General features: G+C 40.3%; 1 protein-coding gene across 1 annotated transcript in view; it reads right to left on the bottom strand.

The window, feature by feature from the left end:
• LOC127452521 (glutamate receptor ionotropic, kainate 2) overlaps positions 1–25,370 on the bottom strand; it is a 415,871-nt gene that overhangs the window by 80,969 nt on the left and 309,532 nt on the right. Inside the window, exons 12-13 of the mRNA XM_051718020.1 lie at positions 22,333–22,556; positions 5,480–5,598 (exon numbers count right to left, since the gene is read on the bottom strand). Coding sequence (XP_051573980.1) covers positions 5,480–5,598; positions 22,333–22,556 — 343 coding nt within the window. The remainder of the gene's footprint in view (positions 1–5,479; positions 5,599–22,332; positions 22,557–25,370) is intronic.

Below are 25,370 nucleotides of genomic sequence, written 5' to 3'. Positions count from 1 at the left end.
CAGCTAGAAAATATCTACCATTTTGAGCTGGATTGTCTAGCAGAAATGCTAACTATGTTCTGGGCCCATGCTAAGCTGTCAACACTAGTGAAGGTGAGAATTCATTTATGTTGAAAATTTACGGGTCAGTTTTAATAAGAAAATGTTCCATTTTAATTAGAAAATCTCAGTTTCACGATAAGTGACAGACTCTCTGCCTTGTATTAAAGCTTATATAAGAGACCATCATGGTTACTTGTGTAATTTCCATTCCCTGATGGAGGGAACGAGACGTTGTGTCGATGTAGTGACACTAGGGGTCACTCTTGGGAGCCCGAGACACCTCTGGTCTTTGATAAAAGTCCAATGAAAATTGGCGAGTGGTATTTGCATGCCACTCCCCCGGACATATGGGTATAAAAGGAGCTGGTATGCAACCACTCATTCAGGTTTTATGCTGAGGAGCCGATATAAGGGCCGGCCATTTCAGCGGGTAGTTCAGCATTGTGGCAGGAGGGACACAACGTCTCATTCCCTCCATCAGGGAACGGAGGTTACACAAGTAACCATGACATTCCCTATCTGTCACTCACTCGATGTTGTGTCGCTATACGAAACGTCACAATTGGCTGAACTGTGTTACGTGAACTGGCGGTGTATGGTGGGCAGACTACTGTATGTCTCATAGCTAGCACACCAGGTCAACACGTAACCTCCCCCAACATAGTTATGAGTGTCGAACGGCCCTTTGGGGACAAGTCAACAACCCAAAAGACAGAGACAGGCTAACCCAGTCATGGCCTCTTTTCCCCTTCTTTTTTTCCACTCCCTAAAAAAGAAGTACCGTCAGGTGGGGCCTCACGGCGGGGCGGAGCTCAAGGTGCCACACCATGTCGTGGCCGTGCTGAATCTAAGGACATCGAAGCACTTACTTGGCTCCTTGTGACAACCCCCGGACCAGCCTGGGATGGGGGAGGAAGAGGCCTGTCCTCGTGACCCGTGGAGACTGTCATAGAGACTGACCGCCGCTGGAACGCCAAACCTGCCAAATAGAGTGGTGGATGGTGGTCATGATGATGGCCGTGCACACCAGATACGTGACCCAGGGAACAAGGAAACTGCTCTTGCTGAACTCTTGGGTACTGCAGCCACTTGGGCATGCAGCGCAATTAAATGCAAAGGTAACAAAAAGATGGAGAGGTCTGCTTACTAGCTCCAGAGCAGCGGGTTTCGTCGTCCCTGGGTCGCCCGTCTTAAGGGCGCTTTGAAGCCTTTCACGGGTTCTGGGCGGCCGCGAGACGGGTGGCGTCTGCTTCCTGCGGTGGGCTCCACGCCGGGGCCGGGCTGAAGGGGCGGGCTACGGCGGAGCCGGCGCAGTCATCGCAGGGGGACCCCCTTGGCGATGAGTAGACGGGGTGCGGGATCTTGAGATAGCCTCCGTCTACTGCTCCACCATCGAGAACTGTTGGGCAAAGTCCTTGACGGTGTCACCGAATAGGCAAGCCTGGGTGATGGGGGCAGCAAGGAATCGTGTCCTGTTGGCCTCACCCATCTCGACCAGGTTGAGACAAAGGTGGCACTCCTGGACCACTAATGTGGACATCGTCCACCCGAGGTAACATCCGTCGCTCAGAGAGCGAGGTCGGTCGCAGAGCGCAGTTCCTGCATCAATCCCAGGGCGGAACTATCCTCGTGCAGTTCCTTTAGCGCCTTGGCAGACTTGCAGGAGAGCCATGGCGTGCAGGGCAGAGGCGGTTTGTCCAGCGGCACCATAGGCCTTGGCCGTCAGAGACAACATAAACCTTCAGGCCTTGGACGGGGGCTTTGGGCTCCCGCGCCAGGTGGTGGCGCTCTGCGGGCATAGGTGCACCGCGAGCACCTTTATCCACTGGGGGATTGCCGAATAGCCCTTGGCCACCCCACCATCGAGGGTAGTGAGGGCAGGGAAGCTGAAAAGATCGGGACCGGGCAGTAAAAAGTGCCTCCCACGACCTTGTCAGCTCTTTATGCACTTCCGGGAAGAAAGGAACGGGGGCGGGGCATGGCTTTGAGCAGCGCCGTGAGCCCAGGAACCAATCATCGAGCCACGAGGGTTCAGGGAAGAGGGGAGGGTTCCACTCTAGCCAACGCTCGCGGCTGCCCAGGAAAGCATGTCGTCATCTCCGTGTCAGCCTGTGACTGGGCAATCGTCCCCGAAGGGAGGAGCCCAGCTGAGGCTTCCGCGTCCGACTGGACGAGCCCGTTCTCCAATGCTGCACTCGAGAGCTCATCACTTTCGCGGGCTCTGAATAAGACGTCGAAATCATCGTGAGACGAGCCGGCGGACTTCTCCGGTAGCCCGACTGGGGCAGACGAGCGTCCTGGGGAATGGGAGGTTCGCAGGGGGATACCCTGCGGAGGCGGTCCCATTGGCATCCCCAAATCACCCCCAATACTAGCCACGCTGGTCTTATACCCATGGGTAAAATGACCGAGCCGGGGAGCCTCTGGGGTGGCTTGCTTTCTTACGAAGGCGAGCCGCAACCGCATCGTTGCCATGGACATGTCCTCGCGATGAGAACATGACCATCCACGAATGCTGTCTCCGCATGAGCAGTGCCCAGACACGAAAGACAGTGATCAGAAGTCAAGAGATAATGAGCGCAACCAGGAATAACACACAATCGGAAAGGCATCTTTAAAAAGGCGCGTCTTTAAAAAGACGTTCCGTGTGTGCCGCTCTTTTAGAGAAATATACTCTTTTAGAGAAATATACTCTTATTTCTGCCAAAGCATCCAGGGGCATTCTCTGCATTGCACCAGTGCAGAGGGGGGAGAAGCCACTGAAATGCGCTGTCAGATCCAGCAGAGGTGAATGAACAGTCGTTGGAATTCAGCTCAGTGAGCATGACCGTTTGGCTCCGAAGAGAAAATCTGAATGAGTGGTTGCATACCAGCTCCTTTTATACCTGAATGTCCAGGGGAATGGCATTCAAATACCACTCGCCAATTTTCACTGGCCTTTTATCAAAGACCAGAGGTGTCTCTGGCTCCCAAGAGTGACCCCTAGTGTCACTACATCGACACAACATTGAGTGAGTGACAGATAGGGAACCATAGTTTGCTTCAGACTTTGTATTACTCAACTCAGTAATCAATTTGGCTCGTGGGAAAAAGACAACATGAAGAGCCATTTTATATGATAACCTAAGTGTAATAAGTGTAAAGGAGATGTCAAAGGACATCAGAGCAGGGAAATAACTGGCATCTCTTCTCCAGTATTATGAGTCAGTTGTAAGCTTTGATCTGGCACATTGAGTCTGTAGCTAAACACAATGGAGAAGATTAGCAGTTACATCAATTGCGATGAGTTTCAATCAGGCCTAAAAAGAATGGTAATGCACTAGTGACCTGCCAATCAAAGTTTGGAAATATAACTCTTGCTACAGATGTCTCAAGCGCCATTGAGAGGGAAAGAATAGAGTGAGAGATTCAACACTCTTTCCTCTGAAAAACTATCAGTTCTATTGATTAAGTTGAAGTGTGTAATTTTTAAATACAGCAAGATTGAATTTCGATAAATTGGGCCGCTGTCAAAAAGTGGCCAAATTTACTTGAATTCACCCTCGAGGTGCCTTGAATATTTTACAGCTTCAATACGGGACACTATGCCTTGAATAGAGAATGTTTTCCCAGCAGGAAGTGTTTCACCACTATAATACAGGACATTAGCATCCTGTCTGGGATGTCTTTATTTTGGCAAAAATATAAGATGTTGCTGCTAATACAGGACAGTTGGCAACCCTAAAGGGAGTTATGTCAGTTTAAATTCCTATTGGAAATATTATTGCAATTCTGCTTAGTGCTGCTAGTGATGCAGAAATTACACTCTTCACATTTAAAAATGATCTGACAAATTGTATCAATAGTGCAACAGGTGCCCTAGGGCTCACAACAAATTTTGTAAAGAAACAAACATTCAATAATGTCACAGTTACAAAGAAACCAAAAGAAAACTGTCCAAAGAAGAGAGTTGAATGCTTTCATTTCAAAGTCTCACCCCACTGGACCTGAGAGACAATTTGGCTCTGACCATACAGTTGTGATGGTGACCTTGCATAACCTGGTTGGGGCTGACTGTCATGTACCCAAGGTAACGTCATGTCCAAACATGCCATCCCACAGTTTTCTGGGGGCTGACAAGCCATGGACAAGGGAGCCTCTCTACAGTGTAGTGTTACTCACTCATCATTATATGCAGACAGTCATCAAATGGAAACCTGCCTCTTTAACCCTCAGCCTAATGCCACATCTTCTCTTCCATACTAACAGAAAAACATTAATAAGTCCCAAAGACACCCTACAATCATGACATTATGGGGTGATACTGTTGGCCAATTAAAACTGAAAGGTTTAATTCTTCCATTTTCACAGTGATATGAAACACTGTATACCCCTTACAAAAATCGAGAGTTCATGTCAAATTTGCATCAATCTTGCCGCAAATTCGCCACTGGTCATTTTCACATGCAAATGAGCTTTGCGGCAAACTTGTGACAAATTGTCCATTATTGCCAAAGGTTTGCTGCAGGTTCACCACTACCAGTGAAGAGATGCAAACTTCTGGCAAACATTTGCAGCGAATCACAAGCTCATTACAATGTGAACATAATTAATGGAATATCTGAGGAATATTTGTGGCAAGTTTTAGCTAGTTTGCCAGAACTCTAGATTTTTTGTTAGGGCTATCATGATTGCACCATTCTATATCCCCAATGTTTCTTAATTGATGACATTGAAATCAATGTAAATACAAATACCCATGCTGTCAACATTACAAACAAGTGGTTGCTGGTTTTAGCCAATCCTCAATTATTCTTTCTCCATTGGGTAGGTTTTACAGATAATCACAATGCAAATGTTACATGGCAACCAAATCCCAGCTGTGCTCCATTCCATTTGATAGATGCAGTGCAAACATTATCCATGATACTATGCAAACAATAATCTGGTATCTTTTAAAACTCAACAAAATTTGACTAAACTGTACACTAATGCAACGCAAAGGCATGCAGGTTAATAAACAAAGACCTTTCTCAGACATCCTGCAGTTGAGATGATGTGGCGTAAGGATTCGGTAAAGTTGGGGTTTGAAATAAGTGTTACACATGGCAGTCTATGTCACAGGACCAAGCATTTGTCTTTGTGTAATTCTGCAAATGTTTCTTGTTAACTATGGCTCAGAAATTGGACATAACTGCTGAAACCCTGAAGAGTGAAGAGAATGGTCGTTATGGAAACATTCAGCATGCATAACCAATGAACCGTCATCCTCTAATCAACATTGAACGATTCTCAAGACTCACACATCCCTATTCATACAACTAGCCAGCAACCCATTCAAACCTAAATCTACATGCACAGAGGCTCCCATGCATCACAGTGAGCCTGACAAGTACAAGTTGGGACCCCCAGCAAAAGAGTGGGATGTGTGCTAAGAGAGGCAGGCAGAGGCGTCTACCTTGCTGCATGAGAGCTCCAACTCCGAACCAGAAACTATTTAGCAGGGTGAAATTGTTTTCCACCACATCCGAGTCAGGGTTGCATGGGTGGGGGTTATACCATTCGTAGGGGCTAAACCTGTGGCGATCAACACAGAACACACACAGATTCATTTTAGTCCAAAGAATATGGTAGAATAGAAAAAAAGAAAGGCAGGTCAACCTATAGAGACACAAGGAGACAAAAACAGGTTAGTATTATCATCATCTCAAGATTCAGGAAAAATTTTGCTTTCTTGAAGAATCTATCACAGTTGAATTTCTCAAATGGTTTAAATGTTTGTCAAATTATTATGAAATTAAGTTTATGGTAGTTACATGCTAATTAGAGCAGTTTAAATTCAAAATTTCAGACATGGCCAAATACGTTAACATTAATATCACAGGGAACCATGCTTAAATCAATGCACCCTAACACTGACCCTCACCCTGACCCTAACTTATCCCTTGTCCTACAGCCCCACAGTAAATTAAAAGAATATTTTTGGTTAAATACAAACAAAAACAACTGTTGACAGTTATGCGTTATGCGGACTGTAGACATCCATTGAAAGTGCATTTCTGTACACAAAAAAATTGTTCGGTTTTACAAACTGCTGTACGCATCGAAATTATTTTAGACTTTACTGGCCAAGTATAAAAGTACGAGAATTTATACGATATGTTGGTGATGACATAGATTAACAACATAAAGAGACTAATAAGAAGCAATAATCATGACAAAAGAAAATTGAATATACTGTATATGTACAAACATATACAATATATACATGTGCACATAAGGATGCACATACAGTATTTTTGGGGGTAATCGACAGCATATGACATATGCTGTTTACAGGTCCTAACATGTATTGAATCTTGAATATTCCTTTAAGAAGGGTTAATTAATATTGATGGCCAATGCAGAAGATCTAGTCCATTCCATCATCTCCACACCCCAATGCTTATTCTGTCCTATCTCTCTCCTATATTGAAATGTCCCATTTACTCCAGCTAAATATAAGTGACATTACATTAGTAAAGGTTGATTGGGAGGCAATTAAGCATTGTGACCCAATTCTGTTTGTGCTGAAGTAGTGGAATTAAAAAAAAAAAAAAAAAAAATCATCTTCAGGCTTTTCAAGAGTTGAGCAGTCAGACACTGAGAATATTTGTCTCAGCTAGTTTTTTATTCTCCCTTAGAACAGGAATTATTGACTTTCAGAAGCTCATATTACACAAGATTTTCTGTGCAGTCCTTGAGCAAGATTCATAAAGTACTGGAGCAATCATAGTTTATCCATCTAAAAGTGACTGCTGTGCTCTTTAAATAGGTCAGCTTCTGTATCAGACTAATAAAACAGAGTCAACACAATACAGTGCATCCGGAAAGTATTCACAGCGCTTCACTTTTTCCACATTTTGTAATGTTACAGCCTTATTCCAAAATGGATTAAATTGATTATTTTCCTCAAAATTCTACAAACAATACCCCATAATGACAACGTGAAAGAAGTTTGTTTGAAATCTTTGCAAATGTATAAACAAAAATATATATATATATATATATATATATATATATATATATATATTTATTTTATTTTTTTATTATTTTTTTTAAATCAAATGTACATAAGTACATTTGATTTTACTTTGCTCAATACTTTGTTGAAGCACCTTTGGCACCAATTACAGCCTCAAGTCTTTTTGAGTATGATGCTACAATCTTGGCACACCTATTTTTGGGGAGTTTCTCCCATTCTTCTTTGCAGGACCTCTCAAGCTCCATCAGGTTGGATGGGGAGCTGTGATGGGGGCACAGCCATTTTCAGATCTCTCCAGAGATGTTCAGTCGGGTTCAAGTCTGGGCTCTGGCTGGGCCACTCAAGGACATTCACAGAGTTGTCCCGGAGCCACTCCTTTGTTATCTTGGCTGTGTGCTTAGGGTCGTTGTCCTGTTGGAAGATGAACCTTCACCCCAGTCTGAGGTCCAGAGTGCTCTGGAGCAGGTTTTCATCAAGGATGTCTCTGTACATTGCTGCATTCATCTTTTCCTTGATCCTGACTAGTCTCCCAGTTCCTGCCACTGAAAAACATCCCCACAGCATGACGCTGCCACCACCATGCTTCACTGTAGGGATGGTATTGGCCAGGTGATGAGCGGTGCCTGGTTTCCTCCAGACATGACGCTTGCCATTCAGGCCAAAGAGTTCAACCTTTGTTTTTCGTGGTCTGAGAGTCCTTCAGGTGCCTTTTGGCAAACTCCAGGCGGGCTGTCATGTGCCTTTTACTGAGGAGTGGCTTCCGTCTGGCCACTCTACCATACAGGCCTGATTGGTGGAGTGCTGCAGAGATGGTTGTTTTTCTGGAAGGTTCTCCTCTCTCTCCACAGAGAAATGCTGGAGCTCTGTCAGAGTGACCATCGGGTTCTTGGTCACCTCCCTGACTAAGGCTCTTCTCCCCCGATCGCTCAGTTTGGCCAGGTGGTCAGCTCTAGGAAGAGTCCTGGTGGTTCCAAACGTCTTCCATTTATGGATGATGGAGGCCACTGTGCTCATTGGGACCTTCAATGCTGCAGAAATATTTCTGTACCCTTCCCCAGATCTGTGCCTCGATACAATCCTGTCTCGGCGTTCTACAGACAATTTCTTGGACTTCATGGCTTGGTTTGTGCTCTGACATGCACTGTTAACTGTGGGACCTTATATAGACAGGTGTGTGCCTTTCTAAATCATGTCCAATCAACTGAATTTACCACAGGTGGACTCCAATCAAGTTGTAGAAACATCTCAAGGATGATCATGGGAAACAGGATGCACCTGAGCTCAATTTTGAGTGTCATGGCAAAGGCTGTGAATACTTATGTACATGTGATTTGTTTTTCGTTTTTTATTTTTAATACATTTGCAAAGATTTCAAACAAACTTCTTTCACATTGTCATTATGGGGTATTGTTTGTAGAATTTTGAGGAAAATAATGAATTGAATCCATTTTGGAATAAGGCTGTAACATAACAAAATGTGGAAAAAGTGAAGTGCTGTGAATACTTTCCGGATGTACTGTATATTCCCCTCACAGACATATGTATATGCGCTGTGTTCAAAAACCTAGTGAAGTGGTTCAAAGGCAGCATCAAATGCATCCTTCACTGAAAAGGCAATTCCAGAATGCCTTGTGATGAACTCAATAAAAATAAAAAAAAGAATCCAAGAAGATGGCCAAGGCGAGAGATATGTTAATTGTAAATATACTCATATTTCATTCAATACCAAAAAATTCTGATAAAAAACAAGTCGTAATAATTAGTACAAGATGGCCAAATTATAAAATAAATCAAGTGAGTTACCTTGTACAAAATGTTTTTTTTTTTACTTCCATAGAGAAAAATTAACGAAACAATGAACGATTTAACAAAACATTTTACTAAGTTTAACCCCAAACCTAAACCTAACCATCAAGTATTTCTCCTTACCCAAACCCTAAACTTAACCATACATTTATCGGGTAAATAACTTCTGAGTAGCACAGAAAAAAGAAAACATGGAACAAGATTAGAGAAGCATATTGCAGCCCTTACAAAAAAAAAAAAAATCTAAACTTGCTGCAGACAAGTTTGCTGCTTGTTATTTTCACATGCAAATGAGCTTGTAATTTGCCGCAAATGTTTGCTAGAAGTTTGCAACTCTTCACCGGTAGTGGTGAACCTCCAGAAAACCTTTGGCAACAATGGACAATTTGCCACAAGTTCGCTGCAAATTTGCCATGAACTCTCGATTTTTGTAAGGGAGGTGCAAATTACGTAAATTCACCACAGGTAATTTTCACATGCAAATTAGATTTGCAGCAAACTTGTGGCAAATTGTCCATTGTTGCCAAAGGTTTGCCAGAGGTTCACCACTACCGGTGAAGAGCTACAAACTTCTGGCAAAAATTTGCGACGAATCACGAGCTCATTTGCATGTGAAAATAATGAGCAGCAAATCTGTGCAAATTTGCAGCTAGTTTAGATTTTTATGGAATAAAAATAATTCCAATAAATATGGAATGAGATAGCAACGTTTTTACAGACATTTCCTTTCTTAAAATATAGTGTTGGACAGAAGGATAGCTAAAATGTGATGCCTATATTGTATTGATTTTAAATTTCTGTTTGTTGATTGGTTGGTCACTATGGGGACAAAAGTTGGAATTTTTCGTGTAAGCCAAGTCACATGATATCTTACTATTTTGCCATCCTGTAAGAATTATTATGATTTGTAATGAAATTGTGTTAGACAAAAATGGTTTAATATAAAAAACAGATTGTTTTACCCAATATTTGAATTTGTTAATTATGTTAACGCTTATTAGAGTGTCGTGTTGTTATCTTAGCAACATGCTAATGCCATACTCCATTGTCTCTTGGGTGTTTCACATTTTAAACATGTAGTGTATAAAATCAGCCACTTAAAAGCTTTCATTTTAATTACAGTAAGATGCTGCCTTAGAAGGATGTTGCCGATGTAGGCTGTAGACAGCAAGGCAGCAACTAGGTTGTAAATCATTTATTTACTCAGTATTTCTTTCTTGTTTTCCTGTAAAACTATATAAACATCTTTTAATTGAGAAGCAAAATGTAATTAGATATTGTTTTCAGAGAAATCTAACAAAATTGGGTGAGGTTTATGTTCATTCAGTCTAAAGCATTTCTGCCAGCTTGTCTACTTGTGATGCAAGATTTAAGTCATATGAACCGCGACCTTGCAAAGATGCGACTGCGCCACAGACCTCTAACACTGAGGGTCTTTGTGCAAGTTCACGCAATCATGTACCGTAAAGCCAATTATTAACAGCAAGTCTTACATGGATGAGTACGGTTGTCATCTGTCTGAGTGTGCCAGCAGAGGAGGGAGATGGTGAACAGCTTCTGTCTACGAGAGACACAGCTTAACCTGCTGCTACAGGAAGCAGCAGTCGTCCGTTAGCTGTCTGTTTGATCCAATTATACTGACCTTCTGCTATCTCAGGTCATCTGCGCCACACAGGGAAAATTTTGAGCAAGGTCACGAGACGAGATAAATGGCGGCTGAGAAAACATTGATACTGCAGGAAAGAAAAATGATGGCATTTTTTCAGGAAGTCATCCTGCACATGATCACGTACCCGATAACGTTCATGTTAGATACTGAAGACTAACATATTTAAATAGTGCTACTGTGCATCTGCATTTAGCTTCAGGATCATGGCTTAATTTTGTGATGTGGAGCTGACATACAATCCAATAAGGACACATTGGTAATCAATGTGCTACCATAGATTACAAAGTCTGACTACTTGTTCAGCATAGTTTTACTGGATTTTCATTTTAAGAGATGTCTACAACAGGGTATTTCAAACTTGGCTCACAAGAGGGTGCTAGGGGGTCTGCATAAATTCTAAATCATGCTACCATGCCAACATGTTTGCAAAATGATTTTTACATGGTCTGTTGTACGTAACGCAGTAGTTTCCTGGTGAAATAAACATTTGAGGCTCATAAATAAAACAATTTAAAAACACCTGGACTACAACATGGCCTCTTTTCACAGATAACAGAATGCTAGACTCAGCCATGGCTCTCGTATTTTTGGAATTTTACTCCTCCATTGTGTCTCCTTTCTCTCATGTCCTAACTCCCTCCTAGACAGAGAGTTAATTATCTAGTCAGTCCCACACAGCAGTGTGTTAAATCATCTTAAGTGTAGCCCATTTAGAAGCATATTCCACCTGGAAATGAGGGGGATCTGATAAGCACTTTCCCAGACTGGTGGAAGCATTACTCATTCTGTTAGGAGCACATATCCCTTCCTTTCTTTTGCCTCGGGTTTCTCACTGCAGTAGGGACAATGGTTCATTAGTACTGTTTGCTAAGGCAAGCATAACTATTACTATCGCTCATACTTAGGGTTATTGATTTGAAAAAATCCCTAACCCTGAGTATTAAACTTTGATGTTTAACTTTTCCTGCACTGTTTGTGTAACGGATATGAATGATACAAATCTTGCAACTTTTTGAGGAGGAGGTGTGCCATTACTTTTTTAAGTGATCAGACATATGATTTTCAGTTGGCAGATCACATTACCTATACTTACAAGTTATATCTAGGGACAAGAATAGAATAAGTATAATACAATTATAATACTGGCTCTTTTTTGCAGCATAGCGTCTACCCATAACACCCCTGAATCATGGCAGGGTGTTCTGCAGTGGCTAGCTTAGTCAACGTGTAATAAAAAATGACCCTTTACTTTTTAATGTACTTTCCTCCGAATCCCTCTTATTTTTCCAGCCTAATCTTATGAAAATTACAAGACTGTGATGACGTTTTTGCAAAAAGATATTATGTGGTTTAATTACACATATCGCGGCAGTTCTGGACCCATATTCACCAAAAATCCTAAGGCTAAAAGTAGCTCCTAATGTGGAAATTTAGCAGCAACTCTTAAAAATTATGGGCGTGTCACTCCTAATTTTAGGACTAGTAAAATTTTAATCTAAGAGTAATTCATGTAGCATTTTAACGCTAAAAGTAGCTCCTAAACCCACGACAGCTTAGAAGTCCTCCTGAGGACTTCTAAATTCCTAAAAGTGACTCACAAATGATCCAAGACATGCCTTCTGTCATCAAATTCACATTAAAAACAATGTTTTAGAAAATTATTATGACATAACAACACTCTCTGGCCATAGGCAAAGTGAAAATCTAATGTTTTTATATGTATTCCGCTATCTGTCTTTCTTATGTTATGTTTGTTATACATATTCCGCTATCTGTCTATGAGGAATTTGTGGAGAAATAGCGCTTCCCTGTCTACCAATCACTTTGGGTGATTTAAAAGAGCGCACTCACTCAAAACGTGACGTCATCCATAGCAACGAGGTCAACTCTGCCTTACTCTTAAATTAAGATTTCCTTGCTCTTAGCAGTTTTTTGAATAGCTTTTAAGCAAAAACTCTTAGCTAGGAACTCTTAGTGTTAAGATAAAAATCTTTGTGAATACAGGCCCTGAGGTAAAATGTCCACTGTGTGGAGTTAAAAGCATGTTCCGTTTCGATTCAGTCCACTCAACGTTGCGAGAATTCACATTGGGGTTTCCTTCCTGACAACCTAGTTAAAACCCTTGTACAATTACACCAATCATCTGAGTGGCAAGAGTGTTTGATCCCCGCCCCTTTAGGTATGCATTTGGCCTTTATAAGTGGGCACAAAATCACCATTTCTTCAGAATTTTCTTCCTTTAAGACTGCGAACATCTCTCGTCTTGGAAACCCTCTCTGCTTCACCACTGATATACACCTTCCAGCAGACGGATCTTCTCTGCTAGACGCAGACAGGACGACTCGTCGTCTGTGCTTAGCACCCACAGTGAGAGAATCACCGCTCATCTGCAGTGTTTCAGTGAAGCTTTTCTCTGCCTCACCATCAAGACGCTCTCAGTGAATGGGATCAGCGAGAGACATACCTGCTTCATGCAGTGTTCTGGCAGGAGCACTGTATCCTTTTATATATTATTTTATAGGCCATAAGACTTTTCACAAAAAGAGCCACTTGCGTGCTATGCGTCTTTTTCAGAATGTCATTCCGCAAGTGGTCCTTATGTGAGCGGCACATCACATATCAGACAAGCATGAGAGCTGAGTTCATTGCCTGTGCTGCGCCCATGCCGATGCCGCTCTCATGGTGACAGACTGCCCTCACTGCGAGGGCATGAGTCTCTGGATGTTGTGCTCTAGGATCACCCTCGTTCTGAGGGACGATCCAGCCCCCTCTGTGTTAGATCATAAGGGACCACATGAGGAGGCACGGAGGTGCCAGGAGGTACAGATGGATGATTTCTAGGAGCATCTTTTGCACATGATGAGCTCCAGCCCTCTATTGGAACACATGGCCTCATCATGTTTGGCGATCCTGATGATGGGGATGAAGCCGTTTCCCTTGCTGCTTCGAGCGAGTGATGCCCCTTCCCATGGCGAGAGTGAGAAGCGTGCGCACACCACTGACGAGGAGCTTCTTCATGTCCTCGCTAGGGCGGTTGAGGAGCTTGGTTTTGAGCGGTCCCCTCCAGAGGAGCTGGAAGAGTCCAGACTGGATGAGTTGTTTTTGCAAACCGGCCGTTGTCAGCAGACCATGGTCCAGAGAAGTGCACCAATGTTTCCGGAGGACAACATGGAGCTTAAAAAGACCTGGCGTGCGCCCTACTCTTCACACACTCAGATCGGAGGAGCTGATGTCCTCACCACGGTGGACCACGCAGAAGAAAGAGGCTACTCAATGCTTCCCCCGGTGGAACAGGAGGTTGCAGCCCACCTCTGTCCGGCTACCGCCATGAGGTGGAAATCCCGCTCATCAATCCATCCCTTGACTGACATCCGCCCTGGCTGGAAGGGCTTATACGGTAATGGGCCGAGGTGGTTCAGCTCCGCACCGCTACAGATTTGGCGCTGCGGACCACAAAACCCACCGCTCAGGCCATCGGAAAAGCGATGAGCAACCTGATGATATTTGGCTAACTCTCACGGAGGTGCGTGATGCAGAGAGAGCCACCCTCCTCGACACCCTAGTGTCTCCTGACGGTCTCTTTGTCAACAGCGTCAAAGGCTTTGTGTTCTACTGTGTGTCACTAAGACACATAGTGTCCCCCCCTCTTCCCCACTGCAGTTTGTCGGGAACAGGATATTTGTCAAAATGTTTCTGTGTGTCCTGTGCAAATAAAGAATGTTCTCGCAAAAAAGAGAAAATCCATGGCGAGCCCTAAGCGTTAAGTCATTATGCATTGAACATTATATTGCCGTTGGTTTTTATTCCTTTTTTCTCTTTTCATCCTGATGGCATCCTTTAACATTGGATTCATAAACATTAATGGATGTAGAGATGTATGAAAGTGAACCACCTTATTTAAGTATTTACATCTTCAGAAAACATATGTGATTTTGTTACCAGAGCTGAGTGTATAAATGAATGGGAAGGCAATATCAGACTAAGTCATGGTACAAATCTCACTTTATTATTTTCAATAATACCTAGACGCCTTTTGAGAGCTGACATAATGATAGAGCGTACCAGCTTTTCTTTTTTCAATATTTATGCTCCAAGTGAGCGTAGTAGTTTTTTGAAAGACTTTCTGAAGAATTGTTAAATTGTACCCAAGATTGTAATGGGTAGTGATTTTAACTGTACCATAGATTACACTTTAGATAGAAATCGTGAATAACCTCATCCTGGCTCAGTAGATGTTTTTAAATGTTTAATTAATAAATATAATATTGTTGATTTGTGGAGAGATGCTTATCCTCAAGTTAGACAGTATACTTGGTTAAAATTTAATTAAAATAAGGTGTCTGCTGCAAGATTTGTTCGTTTTTATGTTGAGGCCTGTAAATAAGGAAGATTCTTTGGTAGTTGTATCTCACCAAATTCTATGTCAGATCATCATTGTATTTCCATGTCTGTTTCTGTTCTGCTACCTAAATCCTATCAGTCACACTGGAACTTTAATAATAGATTACTGCGGGGGCCTGGGTAGCTCAGCGAGTATTGACGCTGACTACCACCCTGGAGTTGCGAGTTCAAATCCAGGGCATGCTGAGTGACTCCAGCCAGGTCTCCTAAGCAACCAAATTGGCCCGGTTGCTAGGGAGGGTAGAGTCACATGGGGTAACCTCCTCGTGGTCACGATTAAGTGGTTCTCGCTCTCAATGGGCGTGTGGTAAGTTGTGCGTGGATCACGTAGAATAGCATGAGCCTCCACATGCTGTGAGTCTCCGCGGTGTCATGCACAGCGAGCCACGTGATAAGACGCATGGATTGACTTTCTCAGAAGCGGAGGCAACTGAGACTTGTCCTCCGCCACCCGGATTGAGATGAGTAACCGCGCCACCATAAGGACGTAGTAAGTAGTGGGAATTCTGCATGCCAATTGGGGAGAAAAGGGGAGAAAATAAATAATAATAATAATAGATTACTGCAAGATCACTTCTTTGTGCACTCCTTTCAACACTTGTAAGTCTTGGAGAGAGGACAGATCTAGTTATACATCCCAAGTCAATGGTTGGATTTAGGAAACGTGCAGATAACATATTTTGCCAGCAATATACTGCACATAGTACTGAAACCCTAAAAAGAAAGATGATCGCCTTGGTGCAAGAAATTCTTCAGCAAAACTACCATAATAAAGGGGGTGGAATACAATCAGCTGACATTATTGAAAAGAATATTCCTCTTCTAAAGGATTTATTGGAAGAACATGGTAAAGAATCCCTTGTGAGAGCCAGACATGCAAAGCACAATGATATGGATGCCCCAACTGCCTTTTTTTTTGCATTAGAGAAAAAGTCAAGAGAGCAGAAAAATTTTCATAAACTGAAACTTCATAATGGTGATGAAATCAACAAGAATTTATGGCTTCTGCTCTTACTTTTTATGAGAAACTTTATCAATCAGAGCATTGTGATGAAGCAGCAATCGAGGAGCTTTTCCTGGATCTTCCACAGTTGTCAAAGTAAGATAAACTGGAGCTGGAGGGCTTTCCGACTTTTACTGAACTTTCAAGGGCTGTGCAGGAACTAAATAGTGGGAGATCACCTGGGTTGGATGGTCTCTCTGCTGAGTTTCACAGACATTTTTGGAATTGGGTTGGACAAGATTTAAATGACATTCTCTTAGAGTCCTTTAACAAAGGCTTTTTACCCTTGAGCTGTCAAAGACCAGTACTGACATTAATCCCAAAAAAGGGGGATCTTGGATATTTAAAGAACTGGCGTCCTGTGTCCCTATTATGTACTGATTTTAAACTATTATCAAAAGCCTTAACAAATAGGTTGAAGAAATGTATGGCAACTATAGTTCATGAAGACCAGTCATACTGTATCCCCAAATGGACAATATTTGACAACCTATTTCTATTAAGAGATGTAATTGCAGTTGTCAAAAAGCATCAAATTGACATTGGACTTTTATCTCTTGATCAAGAGAAGGCTTTTCATAGAGTGGACTTATATTTATTAAAAACTCTGAAGGCCTTTGGCTTTGGTCCACAATTTATATCTTGTATCAAATTGTTATATAGCAAAACACTCAGTACACTCAGAATGAATGGTTGCCTAACTAGGCCTTTTGCTGTAACAAAAGGCATATGACAAGGATGTCCCCTCTCTGGCCTTTTATATTCAATATCTATTGAACCATTACTGTCATCTTTAAGAAAATGATTGCATGGAGTTGGTGTCCCTGGTTTTCCAGAAATTCCACCAGTAAAACTTACAGTGTATGCAGATGATATACTGTATCTATATTCATTAGAAACATCAATGATTGACTGCTTTGACTTCTAGTTTGAAGACTTTTCAAAAACGAACATTTGCTTGCATTAATTGGGATAAGTGCACATCCCTGTTGTTTGGAGAGTGGAAAATAGCGGGGCCTCCTCGACTTCCACAACATTGCAAATGGACTAAAGATGTTTTAAAGTACTTGGGATATATCTAGGAACTCAACACTATATGAAAAAAAATTGGGAAGGATTAGTAGATAAAGTTGTTGGGAAACTGCAAAAGTGGAGGTGGATCCTCCCAAAGTTATCGTACATAGGGAGATGTTTAATTGTAAATAACTTTGCAGCTTCAATGTTATGGCTGGCACAGACTTACAGTGTTGGATCCTCCTGAAGATTTACTTATTACAATTCAAAGAGCCTTTGTGAATTTATTTTGGGATGGTCATCACTGGCTTCCTCCTGGAGTTTTATATCTCCCAGTGACTGAGGAATGTCAAGGACTTATACATATATATGGCAAGGGTCAAAACAATGAGACTCCAAACATTACAAAAGCTGCTATATTGGTCAGATAAAGTACCCCTGATTGCCTTTAGTTTATCTATGCTTCTAAATCTTGGAGGAATTGGATTAGATAAGCAGCTATTTTTAATTGAAAAATCTGTTGATTCAAAAGTATGTTGTCCTCATTTTAATTTTTGTACATCTGTGCTTAAAGCCTGGCAATTGTTTAGAAAGTTCAGAGAGGGTAATGAACATTATGGCATTTTAGAACCATTCTTTTTTAACCCTCTTTTTTAATAATAATAATAATAATAATAATAATAATAATACTTCAATTTGAAATTTGGTTATAGATATTTTTTTAAGACAGGAAGAATTACTGTAATGGATTTAATTGTCCCAATAGCTGATCGAGTTTGGCTTAGATCAGAGAGATATGATGATGGATTAAATAAGGATCTTACAAATTCTTTTCCTCAGTATTTTTTTAACATATTTGGATAATTTTATAAAAAGTGGTATAAAGTCTTTGACTGTTCTGAATCTTAGAGTTAAACTTATTTTTGAACTGGATGAGGATACAGGTAAGACTTTGTTATTAAGGGGAGTTCAAGATTTATTGTTTCAAACTATTGAAAAGAAGATGTTTCTTTTCTTTATATCATACACAATTGAAAGGATGTACTGATACTAAACGGAGAGAATATTTCTCCATCCAGAAATAAGTCCATCATGGAGGTTGTTGTATAAACCTCCTATTTCTAAAAGATCTGGAGATCTTCTGTGGAGAATACTCCATTGTGCTGTGGCAACATGTAGTTTGGTGTCAAAATTAAATGGAATGATTTAATCTGCATGTCCTTTCTGTAATATTACTGGTACTGTATTTCATCTTTTTAGTGATTGTATTAGATTAACCCCTTTGTTTGTGTTGTTGGATAAAATATTCACCAAGCTTGGTTTTTTGTTCACAAAAAATCTGTTTATTCTGGCCTGTAAGTATAAGAAGGAATGGCGGGAACAGTGCACACTAGGTCATTTTCTGGTGGGTCAAGCTAAATTAGCTATTTAGGAATCCCACAAATGCAAAAATGAGGGGGAGAGTATTGATCTGGTTGGAAATTGTAAGTCTTTAGTAGAGTATTGGGTCGCTGTAGAAAATAAATACTGTAAATTAACAGATAATATGTATTTGTTTGAAACAAAGAGGGGGTGAAAACGGCTCTTGTGGTAAGAGATCTTGTAGTAAGAGATAAGTTTGGAGATTTGATTTATAATTGGTGATATGCATTGTACTACTTGTTTCTTTTGGTTTTTGTTTATGTACAATCAGTGTGTTTAAGCTCAGTTTGTTTTTAATTAAAAGGGTTTTAAAAGTCAGTCTCTCTCTCTCTCTCTCTAGCACACCAGCACACACTTTTGCTGTAAATACCGCTTTACAGTGCACATTAAAAAGCAGTCACACATGCACACATCAAGAAATGTGTACAAAGAAACAAACACATTAACACATTTCGCACTAATATTTTTAGTACTATGTTAGCTAATCTCAGGTGTGTGTGTGTGAAAGCATGCCGTTTATTTTGGTTACTCGATGTTTGTGGTATAGTTTGAGAAATGGAAAGGCAGAAGACTTACCCAGCATTAACATTAGTGCAGTTATAAAAAGAGAGGTGCATATTCTGAACCAACTTAGATGGCAGTTGTAGCTTGTTATAATCTTGTGTGATCATATCGCCAGTAACATTTATAAAAAACAAGTGCATTAACCATAAAACTAATGGATTATCCCGGCATAGCACAGGCAATCCAATAATTGTATGGTTAACATGAGGCCTTTTCTTTGGATTTCTCCACACCATGCTTTAAATGATCAATGGAAATTGTTTTGTGTCATTACAAATCTATCTTAGCAATTTATTCTGAAAATGTACTATGGCAATTATTAAATGATGCCAGGTTTGACAGCAAAACAGGTGATTAGGGAGAAGAATTTATATCTCACTTTGTAATAACAAAGAAACCTCACAGCTAAGACTTCCATTGTAAGTGTACAGTATTTCTAATTTATATATCAGTGTCAGAAATGAACTTTTTCATTAAGGTACAACATTTGCCCCCTGGATTTGATTTTTAGGGGCTTTTGTTTTTATACCTCTATAACAAATTGAGTTGTGAATTGGAACTATTTTCTCTGGTAATCAACAGCATAACTTGTATTTAACCCAAAATATCCCATTAATTAGTGGACAAACAGTCTGTAAAATCTATTTATTATAAACAAAAAAGTATATTTAATTTACACTTAAATTAGGGCCCAAGGGATCACTTTATCTTGTTATTACTCAATTTCAAGTGATTTAATTTGGCATTTGGAGCAATCTGTGGCTTTCTTTAAGTCTCCAGCTAAACATTTAAATGATAATGCTGACCCACAAAAGTGATATTTAAACCTAGTTTCAAAATTTATTACCACATATTCAATGACAGAGCAGCCACATTTCATTAGATGTTCACTGCTGCAGAAGGACTGGCCAGGAACTGTTTCTAAGCCTCAGTGGTCACAGCAGAATCTGGTTACACACAGTCTCAAACACTGGCTATTTAAACTACAATTCAAATGATAAATGATTTTGATTTTAACATTATTAACCCTTAAATGCATTCCTCAGGCTTTAGTGACCCAGAACCCCTAACCTCATTCTACCCCCTACACCTCATTCATTTTTTGAGGTTATACCCGCACCTCTTTAGTATTCATCAACCTTTCTTGTGTATGGTTTTTACTGACCCAAGATATGTACCGTAATAGTGTTGTAATATATTTTTGCACATCTGTAAATCATATTTTAATGATTATTTCATTTCTATAAGTTTACTAAGACAAGTAATATATCTGTATGTAACATATCTATTTCTTTGTTGATAACAAGACAGATTAGTACTATATTCATACAAATGACTACTATATCGTCACATTTCTGCGCAACAATGGTGAATTATCAGTACCCCATTTAAGTGTACATATACAGTACATATACATATTCTACATGCTATTTGTTCCTCAAGGTGGCAATGTTGTTTCAGTTATTGACTTGATTTACATTTGACATTGCTATTTGACAAAGAAGCAAAGTGGAAGTAAACTATAGCAAGTACATGAACACATGAACAGTATAAAGTAATAATGTTTGGCCAAATACTCATGCATTCAAGGTTTCGTTTTTACTAGTATTTATTTGTTTTGAATCGTGAATAATATAGTAGTATCTTGGTTTCCAAAAGAACATTTAAAGCAGGATGTGGACAAATTCAATCAAAAAAGTAAAGAATAATGTGTGTGTGTGTGTGTGTGGGGGGGGGGGGGGGGGGTGCAGGGAGATTGCATTTTCCATTAAAAAAAAATGCCTTCTTCTTCTTCTCTCTCTCTCTCTCTCTCTCTCTCTCTCTCACACACACACACACATAACACACATACACAAACACACACTTGAAAAAACACTCATGCTTTTTTATTCCTTTCACGCACACAGTCTTAAATTGATGATTTTGCATCTCAGCTTTTGTGGTTTGTGTTACTGTATTTATCTGATGAGAGGCACATACTGTAGCTCATCTGTGCCGAAACTGAAAAAGCAAAGCCACCCTTAAATGTCCTCTCTTTTGTGTGTGTGTGTTGCTCTGTATCTCTACTTCTGTCACTTTCTCTAAGCTGAAAGGCTCAACTGTTTGTTGTTGAACAGTTATCACCAGCAAAAAGTTTATATATAACTAATTGAGTCTCATGATGTAAATTTTGCTAGAATGGCATTCAGGATTTTTAAATATAATATAAATTCTATCATTATTTACTCACCTTCATGTAATTCCAAACACATATACCTTTCTCTCTTCCATATAACACAAAAGGAGAATTTTTCAAGAATATCCTAGCCACTCTTTTTCATCTAATGTAAGTGAATCTCCAAAATGACAAAATTGCACCATAGATGTAGTCCGGATGACTCGTGCACTAATTTCCAAGTCTTCTGCAGCCGTACGATTGCTATGTGTGAGGAACAGACCAAAATTTGAGTTGTTGTTTCCTGAAAATGTTCCCCTCCTCCCACACACTGGAATGGACAAAAAAAGTAGCTTGGACTAAAAAAAATACCATTTGATTCCCTTTACCGCAATTTTACATTTCTTGGAAGATTTTCAGTGAATGACAACTCAAATTTGTTCTGTTTGTCACATAAAGTTATTAGGTTAAGTAATCCACTACAAATGACCAAATACTTCTCTAAAATTGTAATCAGATTATTACAATTTATAAGTAATAACTTCATTACTTCATCGAAAAAAGTAATTGCATTGCTAATTATTTTACTTTTAAATTACTTAAATTACATTTTTCCACTGAACAAATTTAAAATAATGTTTATATAACGGAAGCAGAAGCACATGTATACATACATGTACATCATTCATATTTTGAATGCATTCTACATGAATAATATAATTCTAGAAATGTCTAACCCATGTAATGTACTTAAAAGTAATAAACTGAATTGAAAGTCAGTATCTGATTGCAAGAATTTAAAATGCAGTGCTATAGACTACTTTTTGCACAAAAAGTAGTGTTTTGTACTGTAATTGGACTACAGTAACTGATTACTTTGTAATCAGATTGCACCCAACACTGCTTGGTATATAGCACACGTCATTTGAAGTACTTTTATGACACTTTTATGGTGCTTTTTTGTCATTTTGGTTCTTGACAGACCCAGTTCCCATTCACTTTTATTATATGGAAAAGGGCAGTCATGATATCTTGATGGGAAAAAAAATAATCTTTTAAATGATACAGATGAAGAAAATTCATATAGGTTTGGAACAATATGAAGGTGAGTAAATGATGACAGAATTTTCAGTTTTTGGTTGAACTATTCCACTATAGTTGAATCTAAGTTTTATTTGCTTCAGTTAAGTAAGATGTTCATGAGATGAGGTTATGATGTGGGGTTATGTCTATATATGTGGCTGGCATGTTACCTGGCTATGACAAACAGCACACAACTGACACCCAAGTAAGCGAGCAGAATATACATCCAGATGTCAGGGGAGAGGGGGTTGAGAAAGGAGAACACCCCTGGGTTGGTGCCGTTGGGCTTGCGGTACAGTATACTTATCCCCAGCGTCATGAAGGGTTTGGAGAAGTCGATGACCTTCTCCCGCACGTACGTGATAGCCAGGGGCGCCACTGCAAGATCAGCTTTCTGCCAACAAACAAGGAACACGGAGAAGAGCGATAGGCTGTAAATCAGGGCGAGCAGAGGCATTTAGAGGAAATCATATTAACAAAACAGGGCTTTTACACATCACATACTCTGCCCCACAGCGTTTAAGAGGAAATTTAAAGTCCTGTCGTGGACTGGTGTGCTCTCTCCCTCTTGATTTACCTGCTACTGTTTCAGCAATTACTAAAGCTATTCATGATTTACTGGGTGTAAGGTGCCTGCATGGTGCACTGGACCAAATCCACTGTCTCAGCTTCCCAACTAGACTAAAAAATTAAAATAGCACTTACGAAAAAGGCAAAATTAATGGGGTTAAAGGTTTCGAAGAGGTCTGCTGCTGTTGGCTCACAAGGTGTGCACTTTGAGTTCTGCACTTTCAGGGCTGGATTTGCTGCACATTTCAAGTACACATAAAAAGCATTTCTGAAAAAAAAAAAATAAATAAATAAAATTTTATGTAACCACCCAAAGTGTTAGATATTATGCAATGTTTGAGCATTTTTTGTTTTGTTTTGTTACTGTACACAATTTTTTTTTAAGTTTACAAAGAGTCCAACAATATCAATATTCAGTGAAGTTGACAGAACAGGTCACATTCATGAAAAGCAGTGCAAATTTCGGTGTAAATTATTTTAAAATCTATTCCTATGTAAACTGTCAGGTTCAACTGAATTTTGTGGTGGTTTGACACATTACATACTTTATGCACTAATCTATGTGCATTACATAATAAGAACTTTTCAAATCTACTCCAAAATACCTGAATTATATTTTCAAATAAGTAATGTGCATTAACTTTATATTTATTTCATTATCTGATTTAATTTGTGTATAGATACAATCTGCAACAGGTCATACACTGGGGGAAATTAGTTTAGCATGGGGAAATCCAAAGCCCTGCTACAATGAAAAAAAAAAAAAATCTGGGAAAAATATCTGATAGATTTGGCTATTTTAACAATGAAAAACATGACGAAAAGCTGTTGTGTAGTTTTTATTTTATTTTATTTTTTTAATTCAGACAAAGCCAAAAAACCCAGAACTCATTTTTTATTACCTTCCAACCAACAAATACAGAAGCCAAAAGAAATGCACTGTGACTACAATGCTGGATACGTGGTTTAGTGTGTTTGGAAAACATCTGAGCGGTGTCAAGACTAAATCAATCATCACATCATCACAACATCGGTTCTAGCAGAGACGATGAGTTAACACCAGAAAACAAGACAATATTACTGAGAAAACTTGACATGATTGGAATAGAGTGATGATTATTTTGGTTTTAATGTTTTAATCAAACTTCTCGTGGGATACTGTGCTTACCGTTGGGTTTGGCGAAGTGTTTCATTAATAAAGTAAAGTTGATGTTAAATGTGTAGGTACAAAGTAGTGCCCGATATATCGGTCGGACGATATTAGCCTTTCACCGATATATCGGTATCGGCGTATATGTTTACCGATATGAGCCAATATGAAAACTTTTTTTCAGAACATATAATGCAGAAAACAATGCTTTAGAATTGGTATCATAGTGTAGTTTGTCTAACAGAGCGCGCTCCGACTCCATTGTTTACAGAGCTGACTCTGAACAGATGGTTCTGCAGACAGGGCGGATTTCAGCAGTGTGAAGTTGCCAACTAGTTTGTGAAATACATACTGGAAAGTTAATAAACAATGACCCCATAATTTTCCCTTTTCAATATAAATAATATAACATTAACCCTGTCCCTGACAACTAGGTCACTCATGTCTGTTTGCTGTTAGACAGCTATAGTTTGTCAGTGCATTCAGTAATGTAGCAGATTGAAAGGTAAACATCAGAGCATCTTTTTGCAGCTCATCAGACAACAGTGCGGTGGTGGATTGTGTCTGTTAAGTGTTGATTTCACGCTATGTTATTACCTACTTGGTGAGACGCAATGCTGGTCCGTCTTTTAATCACGTAGCTACTTTCATTGTTGTCAGCTGAGTGGAAGCTAATGAGTAAATATGTATTCACCAAACTGTTTTGTTCAGGATTCACAGTTTGGTAACCCTTCAACCGAACAATTCCAGTCATTGCATTTACAAAATGTACTATTTAAAAGTCTGGTTCCCTGTCTGTCACTCACTCGACGTTGTGTCGATGTAGTGACACTAGGGGTCACTCTCGAGAGCCCGAGACACCTCTGGTCCTTGATAAAAGGCCAATGAAAATTGGCGAGTGGTATTTGCATGCCACTCCCCCGGACGTACGGGTATAAAAGGAGCTGGTATGCAACCACTCATTCAGATTTTCTCTTCAGAGCCGAACAGTCATGCTCATTGAGCTGAATTCTCACGGCTGTTCATTGAACTCTGCTGGATCTGATGGCGCATTTCAGCGGCTTCTCCCCCATCTGCACTGGTGCACTGCAGAGAATGCCCCTGGGTGCGCCCCTGGCAGAAATAAAAGAGTATATTTCTCTAAAAGAGTATATTTCTCTAAAAGAGCGGCACACACGGAACGTCTTTTTAAAGACACATCTTTTTAAAGATGCTTTTCCGATTGTGTGTTACTCCTGGTTGTGCTCGTTATCTCTCGCCTTCTGACGGTCACGATCACTGTCTTTCGTGTCTGGGCACTGCTCACGCAGAGACAGCGTTCGTGGATGGTCATGTTCTCATTGCAAGGACATGTCCATAGCAACGTTGCGGTCGCGGCTCACCTTCGTAAGAAAGCAAGCCACCCCAGAGGCTCCCCGCCTTGGTCCTTTTACCCACGGGTATGAGGCCAGCGCGGCTAGCACTGGGGGCGTTTTGGGGACCCCAATG

The sequence above is a fragment of the Myxocyprinus asiaticus genome, chromosome 15 (genome assembly GCF_019703515.2).
Source record: "Myxocyprinus asiaticus isolate MX2 ecotype Aquarium Trade chromosome 15, UBuf_Myxa_2, whole genome shotgun sequence".
Taxonomy (NCBI): domain Eukaryota; kingdom Metazoa; phylum Chordata; class Actinopteri; order Cypriniformes; family Catostomidae; genus Myxocyprinus; species Myxocyprinus asiaticus.
This window is presented reverse-complemented; position numbering and strand designations above follow the sequence as displayed.